At 36.6% G+C, this 20,178-nt stretch overlaps 1 protein-coding gene across 4 annotated transcripts in view; it reads right to left on the bottom strand.

Moving 5' to 3' along the window:
* Positions 1-1,332: 1,332 nt before the first annotated feature.
* The window catches only part of USP48 (ubiquitin specific peptidase 48), a 58,583-nt gene continuing 39,737 nt past the window's right edge, over positions 1,333-20,178 (bottom strand). For 2 of the 4 annotated variants that reach the window (XM_031962663.1, XM_031962664.1), the window contains exons 15-27: positions 20,031-20,102; positions 16,253-16,395; positions 16,008-16,130; positions 15,582-15,643; positions 14,978-15,088; positions 12,321-12,451; positions 11,769-11,875; positions 10,768-10,872; positions 9,381-9,536; positions 7,051-7,176; positions 5,320-5,368; positions 4,749-4,775; positions 1,333-3,732 (exon numbers count right to left, since the gene is read on the bottom strand). In XM_031962663.1, the coding sequence (XP_031818523.1) occupies positions 3,710-3,732; positions 4,749-4,775; positions 5,320-5,368; positions 7,051-7,176; positions 9,381-9,536; positions 10,768-10,872; positions 11,769-11,875; positions 12,321-12,451; positions 14,978-15,088; positions 15,582-15,643; positions 16,008-16,130; positions 16,253-16,395; positions 20,031-20,102 (1,235 nt within the window). In that variant the 3' untranslated portion in view covers positions 1,333-3,709. The remainder of the gene's footprint in view (positions 3,733-4,748; positions 4,776-5,319; positions 5,369-7,050; positions 7,177-9,380; positions 9,537-10,767; positions 10,873-11,768; positions 11,876-12,320; positions 12,452-14,977; positions 15,089-15,581; positions 15,644-16,007; positions 16,131-16,252; positions 16,396-20,030; positions 20,103-20,178) is intronic. The other 2 variants (XM_031962665.1, XM_031962666.1) reach the window with 1 other exon arrangement.

Raw genomic sequence — 20,178 nt, 5'->3', positions numbered from 1 at the left:
AAAAAAAAAAAAAAAAAAACCATTGTCAACTATGTATCTTTCACAGAAAATCCATGAAAGAACTCATACCGGGACCAGTTCCTGAAGCCAGTTACAAGAGTCCCTCCTAAGTGCCCCCCAAATGTTCCATAACTGGACGAGAATTCAGGACCATACTTTTAGGAAAGAACAACTAATGTGCTTCAAACATGAGGTTGCCACTAAAGCCCACCAAAGCCTAGATCAGCATAGGGGTCTTGGGGAATATATCAAATAGAGGACAGGTTTACTAAATATAAACCAGGGGCCCTTTTCACTGCACCTGGGACACGCATTTTGGAGTTCTCACTAGAAAAGCAAGGATGTGGGAGCGTGAAGGGAGGCAGGCAAGCATTTGGTACATAACTAAAGGATCAATGTCGCTTTTGCTTTTGTTCATTCTTTAGAACGGGGATGGAGAGTGGTGAGGGAGGGGGCTCTCATCTACATGGAGGATAAACATTTACCCAAATACCTGAGATTTGATCCTCAAAACCACCTTGGGTAGAAGCTGCTTTTAATACACCCATTGCACAAGTGAACAAGCTCTGGGGCAGAGTTGCCAAGGGGCCTAAGCATCTGAGGGCAGAGCTGAAGTACTTTTGCCCAGGACCACTGTCCTTTGCAATGGGCCATGCTGACTACTCAAGCAGAGGAATTTAGAGCCCAGTTCTCTCTCAACCACACTATTCTGGATTTCATTTTATTAATTTAGTCTTATAGTTTGGACTTAATCTTAGCCTAAACAAAACATTTAATCAGGATCTGATAAACAGGCACAAAAGTTTTGAGACCATATCTAAGTATGACCTAATCACTTAGGCTATGAAAATTGGGTTAAATTTCAGAACCCGGAGTTGAAGCTCTCAAACGCTTCTAGCACAGATTGTCTTGGAATTTAGCAAAACTTTTAACCTTTCCTCAGGTTAAGAAAACCTAACTTATAATAGCACTAATTATCTTTAGGGTTGTTGCAAAGAACAAAAGTACTCATGCAAGGATAAGTACATAGCTACTTAACTTCTCAGCTGTGGTAGTTTCCTCCCCAGGGATCTGCCTCATCCACTCAAGTCACAGGTCAATATACATACATCTGGGTGCCTACTTTTTCCAACTGGGTTGCACTTCTGTCTCGAACAAAAATGGGGGTCTCTGCCATGAGGCCCATCCATCCACATGACCTGGGCTCCAAAACATTCCAGTGCCTGAGCCACGCAGTAGGAAATATTGGGGGGCAATAATAGTCTATTATTCATATGGCATTCTTTCGTGTTACACAGCTGAATTTGGCAGAAAATTATTCTAGAAAAGAGATGAAACTGCACAGATTCTGCCAGTCTTATATTTTTAGATTTTCTCAAGTGTTTACATGTCAGATGTAGACACAAAGTAATGGAGCTGAGAAGGAACCACTGGAAAATCTACAGGCATCTTTCTACAATCCAATATAAAAACCTAAACACATACAATGCATATGAAGAACATGAGGGAAAAAATAGACAATGCTGTGTACTTTAATAAGGTATCCACAATTCAGATAACAATTTAGTCCAACATATTTGCAAATACAGACAGAACAATCAATGGACCTTCAAAACCCCATCTTGTACCTGTTTTCCTTATACACAAGGACAAGGGCATTGAATACAACCATAGGTTTGTTTTTTTTTTTTTTTTTTGCAAATTTCTATCTGCTTATATATCCCAGTTTACAGTACTTGGCCTACATAATTCAGAGGCTGTGTTCGCGAGGAAAAGACCCCTAGTTAAAAAAAATGCTATCAACAGCAAATTGAGAAAAATATATCAACTTTCTGGGGGCTATGTACAGGAGTGAGGGTGTCGATCCTGAGACCAAGGCTCTTGCTGCAGCCCAGAACTGTCTGCAGGAGAAGGAAGGCAGCCGTTTCATCAAGCACAAAAGAGGAGCAGAACGAATGTTTGCTGAAGTCTTTACCTTGGGAAAGAAGATGCTCGAGGGATCATGACGACAAGACCCAGTACCCTTGTCCTAGAACAAAATAAAAGGTTGGAAGCCTACATCAAGATGGGCTTGCCGTAGTCTCGGTTTTTCAGTCCCTTTCCTGTGCTCATTTCAAAGCCAACATCAAGAGCTCTCCAGCTGCTTTTCATAGGATGGTTTTTGTCAATTTTTTGTGCTACTCTCACTATCCCACACATGCTAATTAAATATTCCCCCACCTCCTCATGGAGCACAGATTGAATATTACAAACAGAGACAGAAAAAAACAAACAAGGAGTGATAATTTTACAGTACAGCCATAATTATTGATTAAAAAATGAGTTGCAAAGGGACACCATCAAGATTACCGTCTCTCCTCTGACGCAAAGCTTCATTAAATCTATTTTCCAGAGTTTAATTTTTTAGCAATGCTTCTTAAAAACAAAACACAAACACAAGCCTTAAAACAGAATCACAGCAAAAACTGAGTGCCAGCACCCCAGCCCTCCTCAGCATCACTGCCATAATCAAGCTTAGAAACATTCAATGGAGAAAAGATCATTTATGAAAGAAGGGCAGCACACCAGTCTGAAGTTACATCTTCAGGATCCTCAAGAAAACCTTCTGGCTTTCTGGGGGCTCCTGACAATCTGACTGCTTCTGAGCAAGTTGTATAAAATATTGTAGCCATTATATATTTTGCACAGAGAAAAACAATAACATTTAATTAGTTATAAAAGGACAACATACTTCCTGGGCATTCCAGAACACAAATGATTTCATGGAAACAATGGACCAAAAGGGATTGGAGTGTGGAGAGGGAGGGAGAAGAGAGAAGATTCTGTTGTTGGAAGAGCCACATACTGTCCAAAATTCATTTTCAGGTCCATCAATCTTCCTGAAATGGACGTCACACTTTAGACATGGTCAGGTTGGTGCTTCCAACCTGACAAGTAGGCAGGATGTGCTGGGTATGGCTCTCATTCTGGGCAGTGGCATCCTCAAGTAGTTACAATTTCCCATCATTCCTAAATGCACTCAAGCAAAGGACCCCGAGGCTGAAGATTTCCATTTAAAATCAATACTCCAAAATGGCCGATTTCACTAACCCTGGAAGCAAATCACTACATAGCTTTGATGGGGAGGCTGCAATCAACATGTTGGTACAGATACCTCTGAAAAAGGTAGACATTTTTTTTCCACAATTAACAAGTTGTTTACTTTCATGCTTTATTGAAAGTATAACATTAGATTTAAGACAGGTATTTGTAAGCAGGTCTATAAAGAATTACCTCTGAAAGACAGAATTTTGTTCATCTACTGCAATACAAATCCTTTATGAACAAATGCCTCTGGTATGAAATTTGAGCAAGGAAATACAACTGGATTTCATTCCCTTCCCTATATAAATTTCTGTATGTAAACATGATATATTGTTACTGCTACTAAACTTGTTCAGCCTTAATCCAAGCCCCACCCATTATCCCAAACTCCCCTCCCCCCTTAAATATAAAATGGGAAACATTTCCTTGAAGTCTGATGTCCTTCAGTGCAATCTGCTTTATTTGACATAAGGCATTTGGGACAGTCACTTTTGAATGGATTCCTGCCTTCTGGAAGAGTCAAGTGACCATTTATTCTTAAATTCACTTTTGCAATAATGCCCTAAAATGTCAAGCTCCTCCGTCCCTTATGGTCACTTTAAGCAGTCAGCAATTTTTCATATAATTAATGTCCAAGGAGACCAGTCCCTAGAAAAGGGGGAAAAAAGTAAAAATCAATTAAAAACAAACAAACAAACAAAAAAAAAAAACTGATTTCTATGAGAACAAGCAAATTACAAGCCATTTGAGGATTGTGTTCTGGTCAGTCACAACAATTGGTGTGAGCTTTCACTCTTCAAAGGACTAGAGGTCAGGGAGGTAACAAGTGCTCCGAATCTAAACTCAGATGATCATCAAATGGGAAAGGAGAGCTAGGAGACACTAGAGCTTGAGGGAATTGAACCAGTGAGGCTTTTTAAATGGTGGAGGACATTTTGACATGTTTTTAGGTAGCTAAATAAGGGAGCGATGAAGATCACAGGAAGAAGACTGATCATATATGGTGACAATGTGGTGGAAGGGAGAGAAGGGGAATAGATATCAAGGGTAAAGGCTGAAGGGGGGGCGGGGTGGGGTCTTGTCAAGGATAAAGCAGAAACTGCAATATAGGAGTTGATGAATGTTCAAGAAAAGAGATCTTAGAAAAAGTCTTCATAAATGAAAGGGGAGTCTTTGGTTTAGGGGTCTAGCATAACATAAGAAAGCTTACTATTGGAAAATGGAGGAACAAAAACCTACAACCTGAGCATCCTCAGTCTTCTGTCAATTACAAATAAGCAGCCTTGTTTAAATCTGAAATCATTTAGGAGAAACTGGAAAGAAGCTCAACCGTGAAACAGGAATTATGAGAGTAAGAAATGGGCCCATTCAGCCTGGCCATCTTTTTTAGCCAAATACTCTGGAATAAGAGACAGCTCTGCTAACTAGCAGACAAGGGTTTCTCCCAGAGACAGCCTCTCTCTCTGTAGTGTTTAAAAAACGAGGGAGAAATTGATATTTAAAAAAAAAAAAAAAAAAAAAAACACAAAAAAAAAAAACTTGTGGCTAACATGAATTACAGGCATGGATTCTTACTGCAATTTAAATCAAATTTCAAGTTTCACACTCAGAAAATTATAGCTGGTCCCTGACATTCATGGGGGGAAAAGACAGATTCTTCTTACCTTTAAATCCTTCTTCAGGCATACACACTAAAAAAGAAATGAAAAATTGAAAAAGTTGTCAGAGAAGCAAATGATTAAGATGATTAATGACTAGAGTGTTCAAACTTTTGTCTTTGGTGAAACTGATAACCCAAAATTGTTTCCTTAATAATTAACTAATTGATGCAGGACGAAGAAAGCAGAACTAAAAACAAGATGCACAATGGCTGCAATAAGGTGAAAGGAAATTGTACACAGAGTACTCCCAAAAAGCATATTAAGGCAAAAGCAACAACAAAAAACCCATATAAGAACAAGCAGCACAGCATAGCACAAAGCTTGACAGAATATGCTGCCTTCTTCATCTTGTGACTTGAGGTGGGTAAGGACTGATTTATAGTTTTAAAAATAAATCAATTAGTTATACCTACTTTTCCTCTAATTTTTGTCTTTAAAAAAAAAAAAAAAAAAAAAAAAAGACAAACATAAGCAATGTACTTTAATTAAAAAGAAAGAATGTCCCAAAATGTGTAGCATTCAACCGGGGGGGTGGGGGGTGGGGGGGGTGCGGTTAGGGTTAGAGTCATCTTACCTTGCATAACATCATCCATTGCAGCATAATCTGCTATTGGTTCATCTGCCTGGGGGGGGGTGGGGGGGGGAGAAATCACAAGTCAAAAAACATTAAAAGCTGAATTAGAAGCAATGAGATTGGTGTCAAATTAACCCCCCAATGGCTCATGTTCTCAAGCTACCAAGGTCAAAAGGAACATTTTCCAAATTCCAAGGGTGACCCCAAAGAACCAGAATTCTTGTGCTCACTGCTCTCTTGAGATTCCTGACTTTAGTGAAGGAATCTAAGCAGAAGACTCTTTAAGATTAGATTCCTTCACTAATGTGTTATGCTCTTGTTACTACTGCCTTTGCGGGGTTGGTGATCAGTGAGAGAACAAATCTCTGGCAAGTGAAGGATGCCCTGAATACCATTGTTCAGATGATTCTTCCCATACAAGCACTACACCTTCCTACTCTACCCCGAGTGTGATTGTGGCAACTCACAAGGATGTCTATGGAAGAATTGAGTGCAAGCTTTGAGAAAATGAACCGGGTAGGTACTCCAGAAGAATTAAGCTCCCTACAGTGCCCAGTGCAAAGGGAGAGACTTCCACAAACATTGGCCATGTGGTCAAAAGGCAACAGGTCTTTGACATAATGAACTTTGACATGCAGGTCAAAGATGGAGTGAGAAAAGAGGCCACAGTTCACAAAGCCTCCAAGCCTTCTGGGTCATGTTAAATCATCCAAGGACACAAACAGAAAGAGTACAGCCCAAGAAGGGACCCATTCAGGCCTCCTCCTCCTATGACAGTCATCTTAGAAGGCGGCAAAGAATTGGCTAGTCAAATTTGAGTCCATAGGCAGAACTCTCAATGGTTATTTGTACAGAAAGAAAAAATTACCTAAATAATATTATTTATCCCCAAAATAACAGGCTATTTTGTGAGTCACTGGGTTTTAGGCACCTCCGTTCAGGATCAATAATGCTGCTATCAGAGTAATAGAAGATTCTGTGTCTGTCTCAAAAAGGGATAAATAAAACTGGTCTGCCAATTCCTAACTATTTCTACAAACCATGTAACTTAAAATCTGGGGGATGTGGAAGTATTAAAATACAAAAACTACAAAAAAAAAAAAAAAAATACAAAAAACTAAATACAAAAAAGGGGTAGATGTCTAAAGGGAATAACAAAAATGGAAGCAGAGGAACAATATATTCAAAGCTAAAATAAATCTCCCAAACCCCTCAATTAGAAAACTAAGCCAAGATCCAAGTGAACTGTCCAGGGACTATATATCAAGAACTAGCATGCACGCCTGGCTCAGGGGCCTCAGCACTAATGGCACTGGGGTGAAAATGTAGATTTAGGAACAAGAAAACAAGGACAAGTGTCAAGATGGTACACAAGTGCACAGCAGCTTGTAACCTTAAGAAGCCAAAACCAGAATGAAACTATCCTAGCAGAGGCATAAAAGACCACTCAGCACAACTTGTACCTTTCTGCAACACAAAACAAAAAATTTCATATAGAATATTCATATTAAACATAAAATATGTGAATATAAATATATAAATTTATTGTTTATGTATATATTACATATCAATATATAGGTTACATGTCATATATCATATACTATATATGGATTATATATTACTAGAAATATATATAAATTTATATACAATAAGTAAAACATAAAAACAAAAAAAGTAAAACATATTTTAAACACATTCATTAAACACTTCATTGAAGTAGCTTTTTATTACCTTTAACAAAATAACGGATTCAGGAATGACACCAAGAGTACCAAGGGTTGCAGTGTCATCATTTAGGATTTTCCCATCTATTGAAAGGTTCTGGTCAAAAGGAGCTACTGAGAAGGCGTGCATGATCTAGGCAAACAAAACAGAATGTAATTCTTTATACCAAGGAAAAAACATTCTCTTCCAGACATCAAACTAACACCCAATGCCGACAATTGAAAAAGAGAACTGGCAGTTCCACAAAAGCCTAGGGAGGGTTTAAAGTCAACCCACTTGTTGAATTTTTATTGAGAGCCATATCCTAATATATCTGGGAACATACTTAGGGTACATGGTGGGCAGGAAGAGATGGAAGAATTAAATAGCTATTGTTTAACAGACTAATTTGTGAAAAGTTCATGGTTTCTTGTGTTCCCCATCTTCAGTCCCAAACAAAGGGTAGAGCTCACAAGTAGCTTTATGTGGGAGGAAGGAAGACAAAGAGGGACAAGTGCAAGAGTCAACCTGTGAGTGTAGAAGCCTTCCTTATTTTGCCTATCAAAATGTAACCAATCAAAAGGCCAAATGAAAATTTCTCACTTTTCTACCAAAATTCTTTGTGGTTATCAGCTGTGACATTCCACACCAAGCATCAGAAATTAGAAACAATTTCCTCTCAAATGGCAATGGGAGATAATTTAATATAGTCTCCATTAGCAAAAAGAAAGGCTCCACATTAAATCTCTTATAGCTTCACCATCACACTTATGCACAACAATAATAAAAGATCCTACATGGAACACAAGTTTCAATTTTACACAATGCCACAGAGCAGCAGGGCTGCAAAACGGGCTCATTGTCCTTTATTTGGCTGCTGCTTGGCTCCCTGGGATTCTGCAAACGAGAATGGGAGATCAAAGAAGAAAACTGAACAAGAATTATCAGGGGGAGTAAATCCCAACAGCTGTTGCCTGCTGTCTTTCAGCAGCAATTTCAAATGGCTGACAGTGCAACAGAGAGAGAGTTAATTTCATTTTCTTCTTCATAAAGGAAAAAAGTGAAAGCAATAAAAGATTGTTCAGCCACAGGGGCAGAATGCAGTTGCTGGGAGGATTGCACTGTAGAAGGATTCCCACTTCCATAGTCACTGAGCTGAGGAAAGAGGGCTGGCCACTGTACTGGAGATGCTGGCATGTAGATGTGCCAGTAAGGGGAAGTGTTCCATTATATGCCTGTAATACAGGACTGTAAATCACAAATTTCAAATATAAAAAAAAATAAACACTTAAAAGGCCATAGGAAAAGATCTTCAGCTGGACTTCAATGACAACCAGGATTTTTCATTATAAGAAAAGTGTTATAAGGTTATAATTAATAATCCCTTCACAAAGAATGCTAATTTTGTCACACAATGTTGTAACTATCAAGGGCAGCCTTGTCATCCTCAAAAGAATAAAATATAGTTTAAAAAAAGTGTTAGCCATCTACTGGTCATCCTGCTATCTAGGGGAGGGGGTGGGGGGTGGGGGGGTAAGAGGTGAAAAATTGTAACAAGAGGTTTGGCAATTGTTAATGCTGTAAAGTTACCCATGTTATCCTGTAAATAAAAGGCTATTTAAAAAAAAAAAAAAGTGTTAGCCAAGAGATCTGAAAGATTGCAGGGGACAGAATTAAAAGGAAAAAACTTTTGTTCGACCAGTTTTTGAGAATATGAAAATGAGAATATCTTCTTATCACTGAAAATTTAAGTGTGAAGGCAGAATATGAATAACATTAAGTTAAATCCATTACCAGTCTCAAATGGGTATTCACTTGTAAAATATTCTGTATAGATAATACCCACTTTACATAGGAAGTGGGTATTATCATTGGGTATTTACATTCTCTTGTTTTGAGAATGACCACTGCCTCAGTGGGGAACACCTGAAAATTTTAAGTTTGAAATACTCTTCTCACAAGCAAAAAACTGGACTTTTGCAAGTCCTCTTAGTGATACAAAGTAAGAGCTAGACTGAAGGGTCATTTAAGTAAGAAGAGAATTTTAAATACTGATGACTTACAAAAATATTATCCTGGAAAAACCTAGCAGGAACTTAGCACTACTTTCTTCAACATTTACAAAATGTTTTCTTCACAATTTGCTGGGAAGTATCACTACCCCCCAATGTATAATCTTAAGGTCAAGAGTGAACTATATACCAGCAAATTAGATAAGATTCCTTTTTCTATGCAATGCAATTGCTCTTGTTGGAGAGCAACAGCTCTCCAAAGTGCCTATAAAAGACAAATCTCCTTTCTTACTTAACTTGTAGGATATAAAGTACTGGAAGAATTTGTTTACTCCCTTTTCTCACCTGGATTTTTAGTTCTTTTAATGTTTGATTTGCTGAAACAAGTAGTGCCTTTTCTCCCCGAACTTTACGGTGCCGCATGCTCCGTCGAATGACTTGCTTCTGATAAACAATATAATTCTGATGAGAAATTTTTTGCCGCTTTGTTCCACCATTGGTCTAGGAAAAACCATCCAAAAGATGCTAAATTACAGAGGGCAAAACAGGTCACACAAACAATCTAAAGGCACAGTGGAGCCAGCAGGGCTCCAACTTCTCTATGAGAAATAAATCACTTTTATTTATGCATCATATTGGGTTATAAAAGTAGCACATAAAGAATAAAAGGGTAAAGAACACAATGAAATGGAAAGATGATGAAATCAAATTCATTAGTGCCACAAAGCAATGTATAAGTGGGAGTAGGTTGGTAACATCACCCTTAAAAAACCAAGACTCCCTAACAGGTAAGGATCCTCCAATGCTGTTTAAATTTGGGATATGGGACAAACACACAAGGGCAATTCAGAAGCATCAAGTAGTATGTGAAGTGTATGTGAGCATACTGGGCAAAGAGCACAGGAATTTAATTGGAGGACTGGGGGAAATAGTAACAGGCCCATGAACATAGAGAATTAAAAAAGGCAGGAAAGAAAGATAGAACAGAACCAATCTCCACTTCTGAAAGAAGACTGAGAGGGAAGGTTGTACATTGTACATTGGATTCTAGACATTCTAATGCTACTACATTGCATAGAGGGAAAAGAATTAGAAGGGCCAGTTCAGTTCAAGGGAATATATACAAAGGCAGAAGCTGGTCCCAGAACAAAGTCCAAATCCAGAAAATATCTAGCTAAATTTAGCTTAGCCATGCAATTGAATTAAAACTTGCAGAAGGCAGCTATTGTGAGAATGTTACAGACATTTTACTTCACTGTCCTCTCCCTTTCCCAAAAATCAATTCTTGGTTAACATCGAGACAGTTGAGTACCAGGAGTGCATAAGACAAAGATGAGAGGAACAGGGAAATGGAAATGGAGATACAGAGGACTCGGAGCTGTGATGATCATGACAAGATCATGCCACATAAGCTGGGGAACAAGATCGGTGAAATTAAGAGAACACCTGAACAATGAAAGAGCTTTAGTTGATTTTCCAACTGTCTTGTGCAGGAGGCATGGCAAAATTTTGTGGATTAGGGATGTACATAATACATCCCTAAATACCAAAAAATTCTATATACATGATTACATACCTCCCCCTCTTTTAGAAGTACCTTAATTATATCTGAACTACAAAACACATTCTGAAAAGTGATCATTTTCTTTTTGATAATCCTAAACTTAAATTTCAGTAGAAATTCTGAATCCAAACTATACATAAACACTATGAAAATTGATTTGATATTTACCTGATTAAAGTCTGGGTCTTTTTCCCCTTCGGGCCTTGTTTCTTCCCTGTCCTCTTCAGTTTCTGAACTACTAACATTCAATTCTGGAGCAGCATCCTTCATTACCTGGAGTACAGTAAGAATCAAAATCAATAGCTGGGAAGAGATATGCACCACTGAGCATCATAAGCATCAAAGCAGCCTTTTCAAAAGAAAAATTCCAAAGATATTAGGGAATTTAAGTGTAGATGATTTAGCAATGTTTATTAAAATCAAATGTAGTAAAAAAGGTCAGATCCTATAATGAATGAACATAGTAAATATCCAACTGTGGACATTTTTTAAAAAAAAGGTTCTAAAGAAATCGGTAGACAGGATTTGTGGTGATGTATAGTCAATTCGGGAATTGCAGTTATGTATGGATGAAATAATGGTTGTTCACCAAAATCCACCTTTTACCATGACATTGACATGAAATGAATGAACTGAAGGAAGGTGGGAGTCACAGCATCAAAGATTTAGGAGCTATATGGGATATTAGCAAGATTTAAATCCATTTCTCATTTGCTACACAAAACTAAACTAAACTAAAAGCTAAAGCTCAGGGAGGATGTTGACTTGATCAAGATCAAGTAGGTATTTAGTGACAAGGCAAAGCTTGTGTCCAGCCTGACTCCCAATCCAATAGCCCTTCCTCCTCAAAAGAAAATGTAATTAATAAGCAAAATAAAGCATGTTGGAAAGGTTTCAAGTGCAAGATAAACACATCAAATACGTGCTTGACATAAAAAATGAGAAAACTCCAAAATAGTGTAGATAGAAGTAACAATATAGAGCGCAGGTGGCTTCAGAAGGAGGATAGGACTAAAAGTGAATTTACAAATCAATCAATATTCTTAGCCAGAAATACACGTCCTCAATAGTACTGCCACCAAATGACCCAAGTATTAACACCTCTTAAGAAGAAAAAAAAGTTCAAAATGTGAATATCAGTGAAGCGTATGCAGAAAAAGAATCAATACCTTTTTATTATCCACAACTTTATGTACATATATAGTGGCTTGGGTGTACTCCCGAAGATCCCTCTGCTGTTGACACAATAAACCTTCCCTGCATTCTGGACAAAGACCTACAATGTTTTTTTAAAAGGGAACAGGTTTGAGAAATATAGTGACAAATGAAGAAATTACAAACAGGGAATAAGACGGAGCAATTCATATGTCTCCAGCAATTTAGAAGTTACATTGGGCTCTCCTTGCATAGTACCTATGAAAGAAAAGTACATCTACAAGTCCTAAATATGAAAAGACTGAAGGATCACAGACAGGGTAAGGATAGAGCAAATTCTTTCTGTGGCTAGTTTCAAGTAAGAGAAAGGTGCTCTATGGGGCACTACCTACAGAGAGCCAGTAGGAAATTAAAGGAAATTAAAGTGTAAGCCTAAGTACTTCACTGGGGCTAGCAGCCTGCTGGGCCTATTACATTATGAAATTTAATTAGCCCAATTGGACATGTGCAATACATTCTCCATAGCCCATGCCCACCTAAAACAATGTAAGAACAAACTCACTTACTGGGTTCTGACGTATATAACATCTGTGAAGGATTTGCATCATCCGTTTCACCTTTGATAATTTTAATTACATGATCCACGACAAATAGCTTTTGTATCATCTCCCACTCGTTGGGCCATATGAGAGCTATACTGTGCAAAGAAAAACCATACATTATGACATTGTGAAGTCACACACCAACATTTTAGCTAAGATAAACATTCTAACAGAACAAAGTTCCAGATGATTTAACAGGAAGAACAGTGTACCTAGAAAAGCTTAAGGTATTTTATAGCACCATTAAATTTTGAGTAATCACTCAACATTACAGAATTTCAAGGTTGGTTCTGATCTAAGAGGCTAAATTTCAAACCTATACTTGAAAAGTAATTCCCTCCCTTTATGATATCTGATGAATGGTCATTACATCTTTCATTAAATTTCACTCAACAACTTAACCTGCTTGAGCTTTCTGAATTGTTCAGATTATTATTTGCTAACATCAAACCTAAATGGATTTCTTCAAGACACATGGAGTCCTAGTAATACTTAATCATTCAGAGGAATACCATGAAAATCAGAATTTTTTCAAATGATTTTTCAAGTAGCTTAAAATAATGAAATGGTAACCTTAAATTATTAACAAAATAACAGAAAATTATAATATATATAAAATATACAACATATATATAATATAAAAATAACAGAAAAAAGTTATTAAACAGTTGATCCTTCTCAAATGGACTTGTGTCTAAGTGACAAGCTGGAATGGAGCTTGATAATAGGGCCTTGAGTCCCAACTTAGGACATCAAGTGATGAAGTGATGAAGACAAAGTTCTCACTGGGCCCCTCTCTTTGGCTTTCAAATTTAAAGTGAGCCTCTGAGACTGCAGATCTGTCCCATCAGAAGAGCTAAGTTATCCTGTCTATTCTAAATTGGGTAAGGTAAATAAATCTTTACAACTGGTTAAAACTCCAGACGCTCACATGTGATTCTCTTTTGAAATTCCCCATCACCACCCTCTTTCTTGTCACCCATATTCCTTTTTTTAATAAAATTTTTTTTTTCCTTTTTTTATAACTTTTTATTGACAGAACCAATATTTCTTAACCTGGTTGTTATAACTCATTTTCTCAAATTTCTCTTGCTTTCTAACCTCTTTCCCAAATACTTCCCTTCCCCACCGGCAGCAAGTCCACACTGATATTTTCTTCACCTCACATGTGGGTAACAAATAGTTTTCCAGTTTGTTTTACTCCCTCAGCTCTATTCCCACATGATTAAACTCAAATTTATGTGTCGTACAATCTAAACAGAATCCAGTGGCCACCACCAATAACAAATCTGTTTGGCATTCAAAGCCTTCTGTATCCCTGGGACTTTTTCTCACATAAATTCTATAAATCATTGACTCTGGTCTCCTTATTAGCCAACGCTAATATTCATTCCACCTCTTAACTTGTCCCAGTTAAAATTCAATCTCCTACCCCCATAGCTTCTTTAATGCCTACATTCCAAAATGAGCCTTCTCTGACACTCCTAAATGCCAATATAATCCTCTCAGTTATAAAACTTGACCATCTCTTGTATGTAGTCTCACACTTATCCATGATGATTTATGGTGAATACCAAAAAGTGTCAAGCTGAATCATGGACTAGAACAGCACACAGACTGTCAGATCTGACAGATAAGCTGATGAAAGTTGCTAAATTACTTTGGACTTTGTATCCCTACCCTTAATTCCTGGACACATAGAATGTGCTTAATAAATACTCGATACAATTTCTTTACAGCAATATAATGATCTAAGATTCAAATAGTAAATGCTATCAGACCCAAAGAACTTATAATTGTTCCCTTATGTCCCGATTCTTCTTGAACATGACTAAAGCAGAAATATGATTGCTCATGTATAAACTTTTTAATTTTAATTTAACTGCCATCTTGAGGAGTGGGGCAAGGGAAGGGGAAAACAATAGAAATCTCATTATTAGAAAAGTAAAAAGGTGGAAAATAAATTTTTAAAAATTGGGGGGTAGGGGTGTGGAGTAAGTGGAGAAGAGGCACATGACAAATACTCCACAAGGCTAACCTGAATGCAATTTTTCCTTTCCACATCTTTTCCCCAATGCCATTTCAATGTATTATGAATATATACATGCACAAAATGCACAAAACATGTATATGTAACTCAAAAATTATCATGTAAACACTACATTAAAAACATTTTACAGATCTGTTGAGGGGGTGGGGAAGCAAAAATTTTGCTTGAATTTTCAATTTCATGGAGGTGACACATGCCAAAACCCAAAATTTGGAAAATGATAACTATAAAACAATGCAGTACAACTAAGCTTTCCCAAGGAACACCAAGTCCAGAGAAAGGTACTGAACTGGGCACTCCCAGGATGATGTATCTCTCCAAGTTATATGAACAATATATTCAAAGAAAAATTCAGGAGGAATAGGAATAATCATTTGACTGCAGACTACAACTTTTCCTTTGTTAGTGATTAAATCCATGAGGAAAAAACATGTCTCCCCAAGTGAATAAAAAAGCATAATAAAGTTATAACCAAAGGCAAGATGCATTTGCAACAATGTTTCTAAAAGACTTCATGAGACAAATTTATCACTTCAACAGAGAACAATACACATGAACAAAAGAAACTCACAGTTTAGAATCTTCTTTGGTCATGGAAGCAAAAGTAAACATAAGTCCACCATGAGGACAGAGAAGAGCACTGTTTCCTACTGATGATACAGGACTACATCTAGTAGGCCGCCTATTTCAAAAGATAATAAAAAGGAAAATATTTCTGATTTGAATGCATGAATGCAAGAAAAAAATTTTGTGCCATTATACGCAGCATATTCTTCTAAAACAAAGATACAGGGAGATAAGCTTTTCATTTGGGTAGATTTGGCTCAACAAGTTAGGAAGATATATAAATGGGGACTTTTTTGCAGAATTATGAGGGCTTAAGGTACCACACATTAAGTGATTCTGTATTATTTCTGCCAAAAAGTTATTTTAAGTTATTATATTTATTTATTTTAAGTCAATTTTATTTTTTTTAGTATAGAATGCTATTCTCCATTCCAAGGATACTGAATATAATCAGGATATGATAATGTAAATCCAGTGCTATTTTAAAAAACAAGGCTAGGGAAGAAGAAATGCCATTTGGCAGAATGGGAGGAGGGGGAAAAGTTTAAATGGGTGGGGTGAAATAGTAAGTCAAAAAATTGATGAAATTACGAAAAAATTGAAAGTACCTCACAAATTTCCGCCATTCTTCTACAAAAAATTGAGATACAATGTAAAGCACATCCGTTTCCTGAAAAAAGCATTTCACATGGGGAAAAAAAATCCAGTTTATTACCATAAATCTTGCATACTTCATATATCAAATTTTTAAGTTAACATTTAATAAATTTTAGGAAAATCACTAACAGCATTAAATCACAAAACAAAATGACCACATGTGTTTTACAACAATTTTTATAGATCCATTTTCTTTTCTTGCCACTAAATTGCTAATTTTACAATTGTACAATATTATTTAACAAGGCCTTGTTAACTCATTGCAAATAAATACAGGTCAAAGAGAAAATCCATTTAATCAGACTGACATGGGTCATTAGGCCCTATATCAGTAGCTTTAAAAAGGTTATCCTGTTGGTCTCTTCAATCCTGCATACCTGAGGCCAATTACTAAGACAGGGTCTGCTTTTGTCTTGGAACAAATTCGGGAGAGAAGTTTTTTGCTCATTTGCAATCATCTTGTGTAAGGCTTCATTTTCTTCTCCTTCTCTTTCCAGGATCTGCATGAGAAAAAAATACATCAATTCGTTCTTTTCATCTTCCCTCCTAAACAACTATTACAATATATTGGGGGAGTTAGCCCAAGCCATCTCAAATAACAAAGCATACCAACATGACATACCTTGCATTGAGAACAGCATTCTTTGTAACTTGGAAATTCTGGAGCTTTTGGAAAGTATTGCAGCAGTTTTCCCCAAGCCTCTTTAGAAACAAGACGTCTCTCATTTTCTGTTATACATAAACTACCTGTAAAAAACCATCTTGCTTGGTTTTGAAAAAGAAAAAGCACAAAATACAGTAGCCCTTCTAGCATATGGGGATAAAAATCCCAAATCACAAAGCAACTCTCCTTATTCCCTGGTGGTTTATTGGAAGGGAATTTTTGCTCTCACTTCCTAACTTTTCTTTTCACTTTGCAAGTGCCACAATCCCCTCCCACCTGGATACTTATTAAAGTTATGACTTTCTATTCTCTAAGCATGTCTTTCAAAATGCACATTGAACTCCATGGTTCCCTGCCAGTCAGTCATACACCTTGTTCACCAGTGTTTCCATTTCTGTACAACAGCAGGAATTTAAAGCCTTATCCACCAGGAAGCCCAGTTTGCAAAATCTTATGCCAATAAAGATGAGAATATATGAAAACTTTTAGATTAAGATGACTAAGATCTTAGTCAGCCATGTTAGCAAACTGACCGGAAAAATTATGTATGCAAATAGCTAGTTACCAACTTTTCTGTTAATAAATATTATACTGGTGTGTGAAACCTTTCAATCTGCTAGTCTTCCTAAGAATCCATACAATCCTGAAGCTTGTTTGCTCATTTGAGCCAAAAACAAATTCCTCTATTTTGAAATCTTTCTGATAGTTACAAATCTGTGTGAATTATAATTGAAGAACAAATGAAGGCAGTAGGAAAATCCTGACTGCTGGATAATCAGTTCTTCAATTTATACAAAACTTATACACAGTACCTACCATTATTTCAACTCTAGGACTGCTTCTCCTTTAGATGACATTAGATAAAGAAATGTGGAAGGCAATTTGTTTTCTACTTAAGATTCCTTTAACTCCTTAAAATTTCAATAACGTCAAATAAGACAACACTCTTTATGAATTAAGGGAATACACTTATATGTCAAGGTAATACAGTGTTTAAAAGTTAACTGGAATTGCAGCTAACCACAGAATACTGAAACACAATTTCAACCAGATACATTATATAACAGTGAAATTAATGTTTATGGAAAGTATTTTATGCTCCAAAGAAATATGAAAATACAGAAATCAAATCTGAAATGACAAATCCCCCTAGTATTTTACACTATCCCTTAATAAATGTCTAAATATAGCATTGCTGGTCTTTATAAGCCACAATGACCAATGATATATTATTCGGTCCTCTAATATCACTTTGAAAATTTTCATCCTCAGGAAGCATAATTTTCCTGGAAAGCATTAATTCCCTAATTCAATCTAAACAACCATTTTAAGAGATTTCCTGGATATGAGGGAATAACCAATCGCTTTCAATAAGCGAGGGAATAAATATAACATAGTATTACCCAGTGTTCTAATGAGATTTTTTATATACAAAGATGAAAGCTAAACCCTAACATGCGACTTGAAACCACATAAGAAATAAAGTCTTTAACATAAGTTTTCAATGTGGGATCTATGACTTTTGGATTTTCCCATTTTGCAATTTTCGTATTCTGATGCTTAATATTATCATGGAAAAACAATCTCCTTACACTGGATTATGTAGATTTGTCCACTGTTCTAGAGAGATCAGGATTTCTAAAATCATAAAGTCATTAGTTTTCTTTGCGATTCAATGTATTTTATTTTAAGCATCAAAAAACATCTTGTGGAGACTAAGAGCCACAGGATTAGAATTTCATATCAACAACCTTTTATTACCAATAGAGAGGTGACTTGCCCAACCTTTCAAGTTTTAGACACTGGCACACAGGAAGTTTGACAGGCATGAAATGTTTTCATAATTGAAAGTTGTCATGCAATGCTTCCACATATATTATGCTGAAAAGATTTGCCCATATAAACAAGAAATTGCAAAATACCCCAGAGACAGGTCAGCCACACAATCAAAAATGTGTTGATAAGAAGATGGCACTAGCATGACCTTAAGTTCAGGCACAGAATTGCCCATAAATTCTTCAACAAACTATCTCAAATGACTTCTTCACATGTTACATGTTGTTTTCTAAAAAAAATCTAAAAATCTTGGATTCAGTTTCAAATTCTCACCATATACCTACCCATTTGGGAAATCAAGAAAAACGAATTGCAGATATGTACAGTTAGGTATGCAGGAAAAATTCCAGCATTAGAAAGTGGAATGAGTTGATGCCTTACAAACTGGGAAGCTAGGAGATTGTCATTCTACCAGCTTTAACATGAGAGTAGTCAATATTTTTCAAATTAACTCAGTTTATTTGATGTTAAAATCAGTATATTACTTTGCAAAATAACTACATGCTATTATCACAGGTGATTAAACAGGGAAAAAAGCATGAAACCATAAAACCCTTATAAACTTAAGTCATAATTTATTGAGACAAAATTGTGTCTTATAATGAAAATTTATTGACCATCTGCTATCTCTCCTATTCCATGACTTTTTCCTTCTTCCATTTTCCTAAAAAACACCCTCTTCTTCTCCCCCCTCCCCATCCCTTGGACACCAGTGATATGGATTTTTTTGTTCAGTGAAAGAGAAAGAATGCAAATTCCTTTTAATATAAGCCCAATTAGTCTTATTTCCTTAAATTGAAAATGGAAAAGTGTCATTCTTTTATTTTAAAGCTGAATTTGTTTTTAACGTACACTAAGAGACAACCCAATTTGGTTATTCCCATCTTCCCTAATCTATCTCAAATCAGTACAGAATTCTCCCCTAGCAACAGCCAAGAGAAAGTACCAAATGTTACTTTAGAACAAGCCAATGAAATGCCAGCTCACTTTTGACTACTGGACCAATGAAAATTCTCAATGTCACAGAATGTTAGCACATCAGGGAGAGGATATCAGGATCCTGATGCTGTCTATTTGCAAAGCTATGATGATTGCAACATAGCTCAGAGTAAATTACATTTCTAAGAAGATGGCTGCAAAGTTGGATATAAATAGAAAAACCATAGTAAAAAGGATGTATATACTGTTTTCACATAGCATGTCATCCTACAAACACTCACCTTGACATCTAAAACTTAAATTACAATTTAGCCATAAGGATAGGCAAAAAGATACAACTGTGACTTGAATGAGAAATTATTAACAGTAATGGAGACACAAAAGGCAGAAGCATAGAGTTGATGTCACTTTAGGGGCTGCTGTGCTAGGGCGTCACTGTATGTCTTTGGGGTGAGGAGGAGGGCGTGGTCACTGGATCTGCTCTTTAACTTTACCACAAGCAAATCACTTCATCTCCCTGGCTTTCTCACTTTTCTCAATTCATCTAAAAACTTCTTAGCTTTCTAGGTGCTTGTTAAGCTCCAACTAAACTCCGAGATGGTTGTTTGGACAGAGTAAGTGAACCTCTCAAGAAGAAACTCTTGAAACAAAATATTGGACAAATAATTTGCTACTATTAAATTTACTGCCTTTCTTAAATTTACTCCAAACAAACAAAGGCAAACATTGGAGGTAGAATGGAGGGATGGCAAAAAGGAGGAAGGCAACAGCATGAATGGGGACATCAAGTGGGTAGCACATCAGGCCTCTGACTCGGTTCTGTTGCCCGAGATTGTCTCTCTTCTCTAGAAGAGATTTTAAAATTACCTCTCCTACTGCCCCATAATTCAAGAGAGAAAATCTCTGGTCCCTGAAAAATTAAGGTTACAATAATTAGCCAAGAAGGGAGACGCAAGCTCACCGTGCGGACACAGGATGTCTTCATTAAAATTTAACTCCTCTTCCTCATCTTTTTTCTCATCCTTGGAATCATCTAATCAAAAGAGAAGCAGGTGCAACATTAAAGGTGGCAAACACAGTTTAGATTTCCCACTTAACCAACTCTGCCC

Source organism: Sarcophilus harrisii, chromosome 3, assembly GCF_902635505.1.
Source record: "Sarcophilus harrisii chromosome 3, mSarHar1.11, whole genome shotgun sequence".
NCBI classification, from domain to species: Eukaryota; Metazoa; Chordata; class Mammalia; order Dasyuromorphia; family Dasyuridae; genus Sarcophilus; species Sarcophilus harrisii.
Note: the sequence above shows the minus strand (reverse complement) of the source record. Positions and strands in the feature narration are given on the sequence as shown.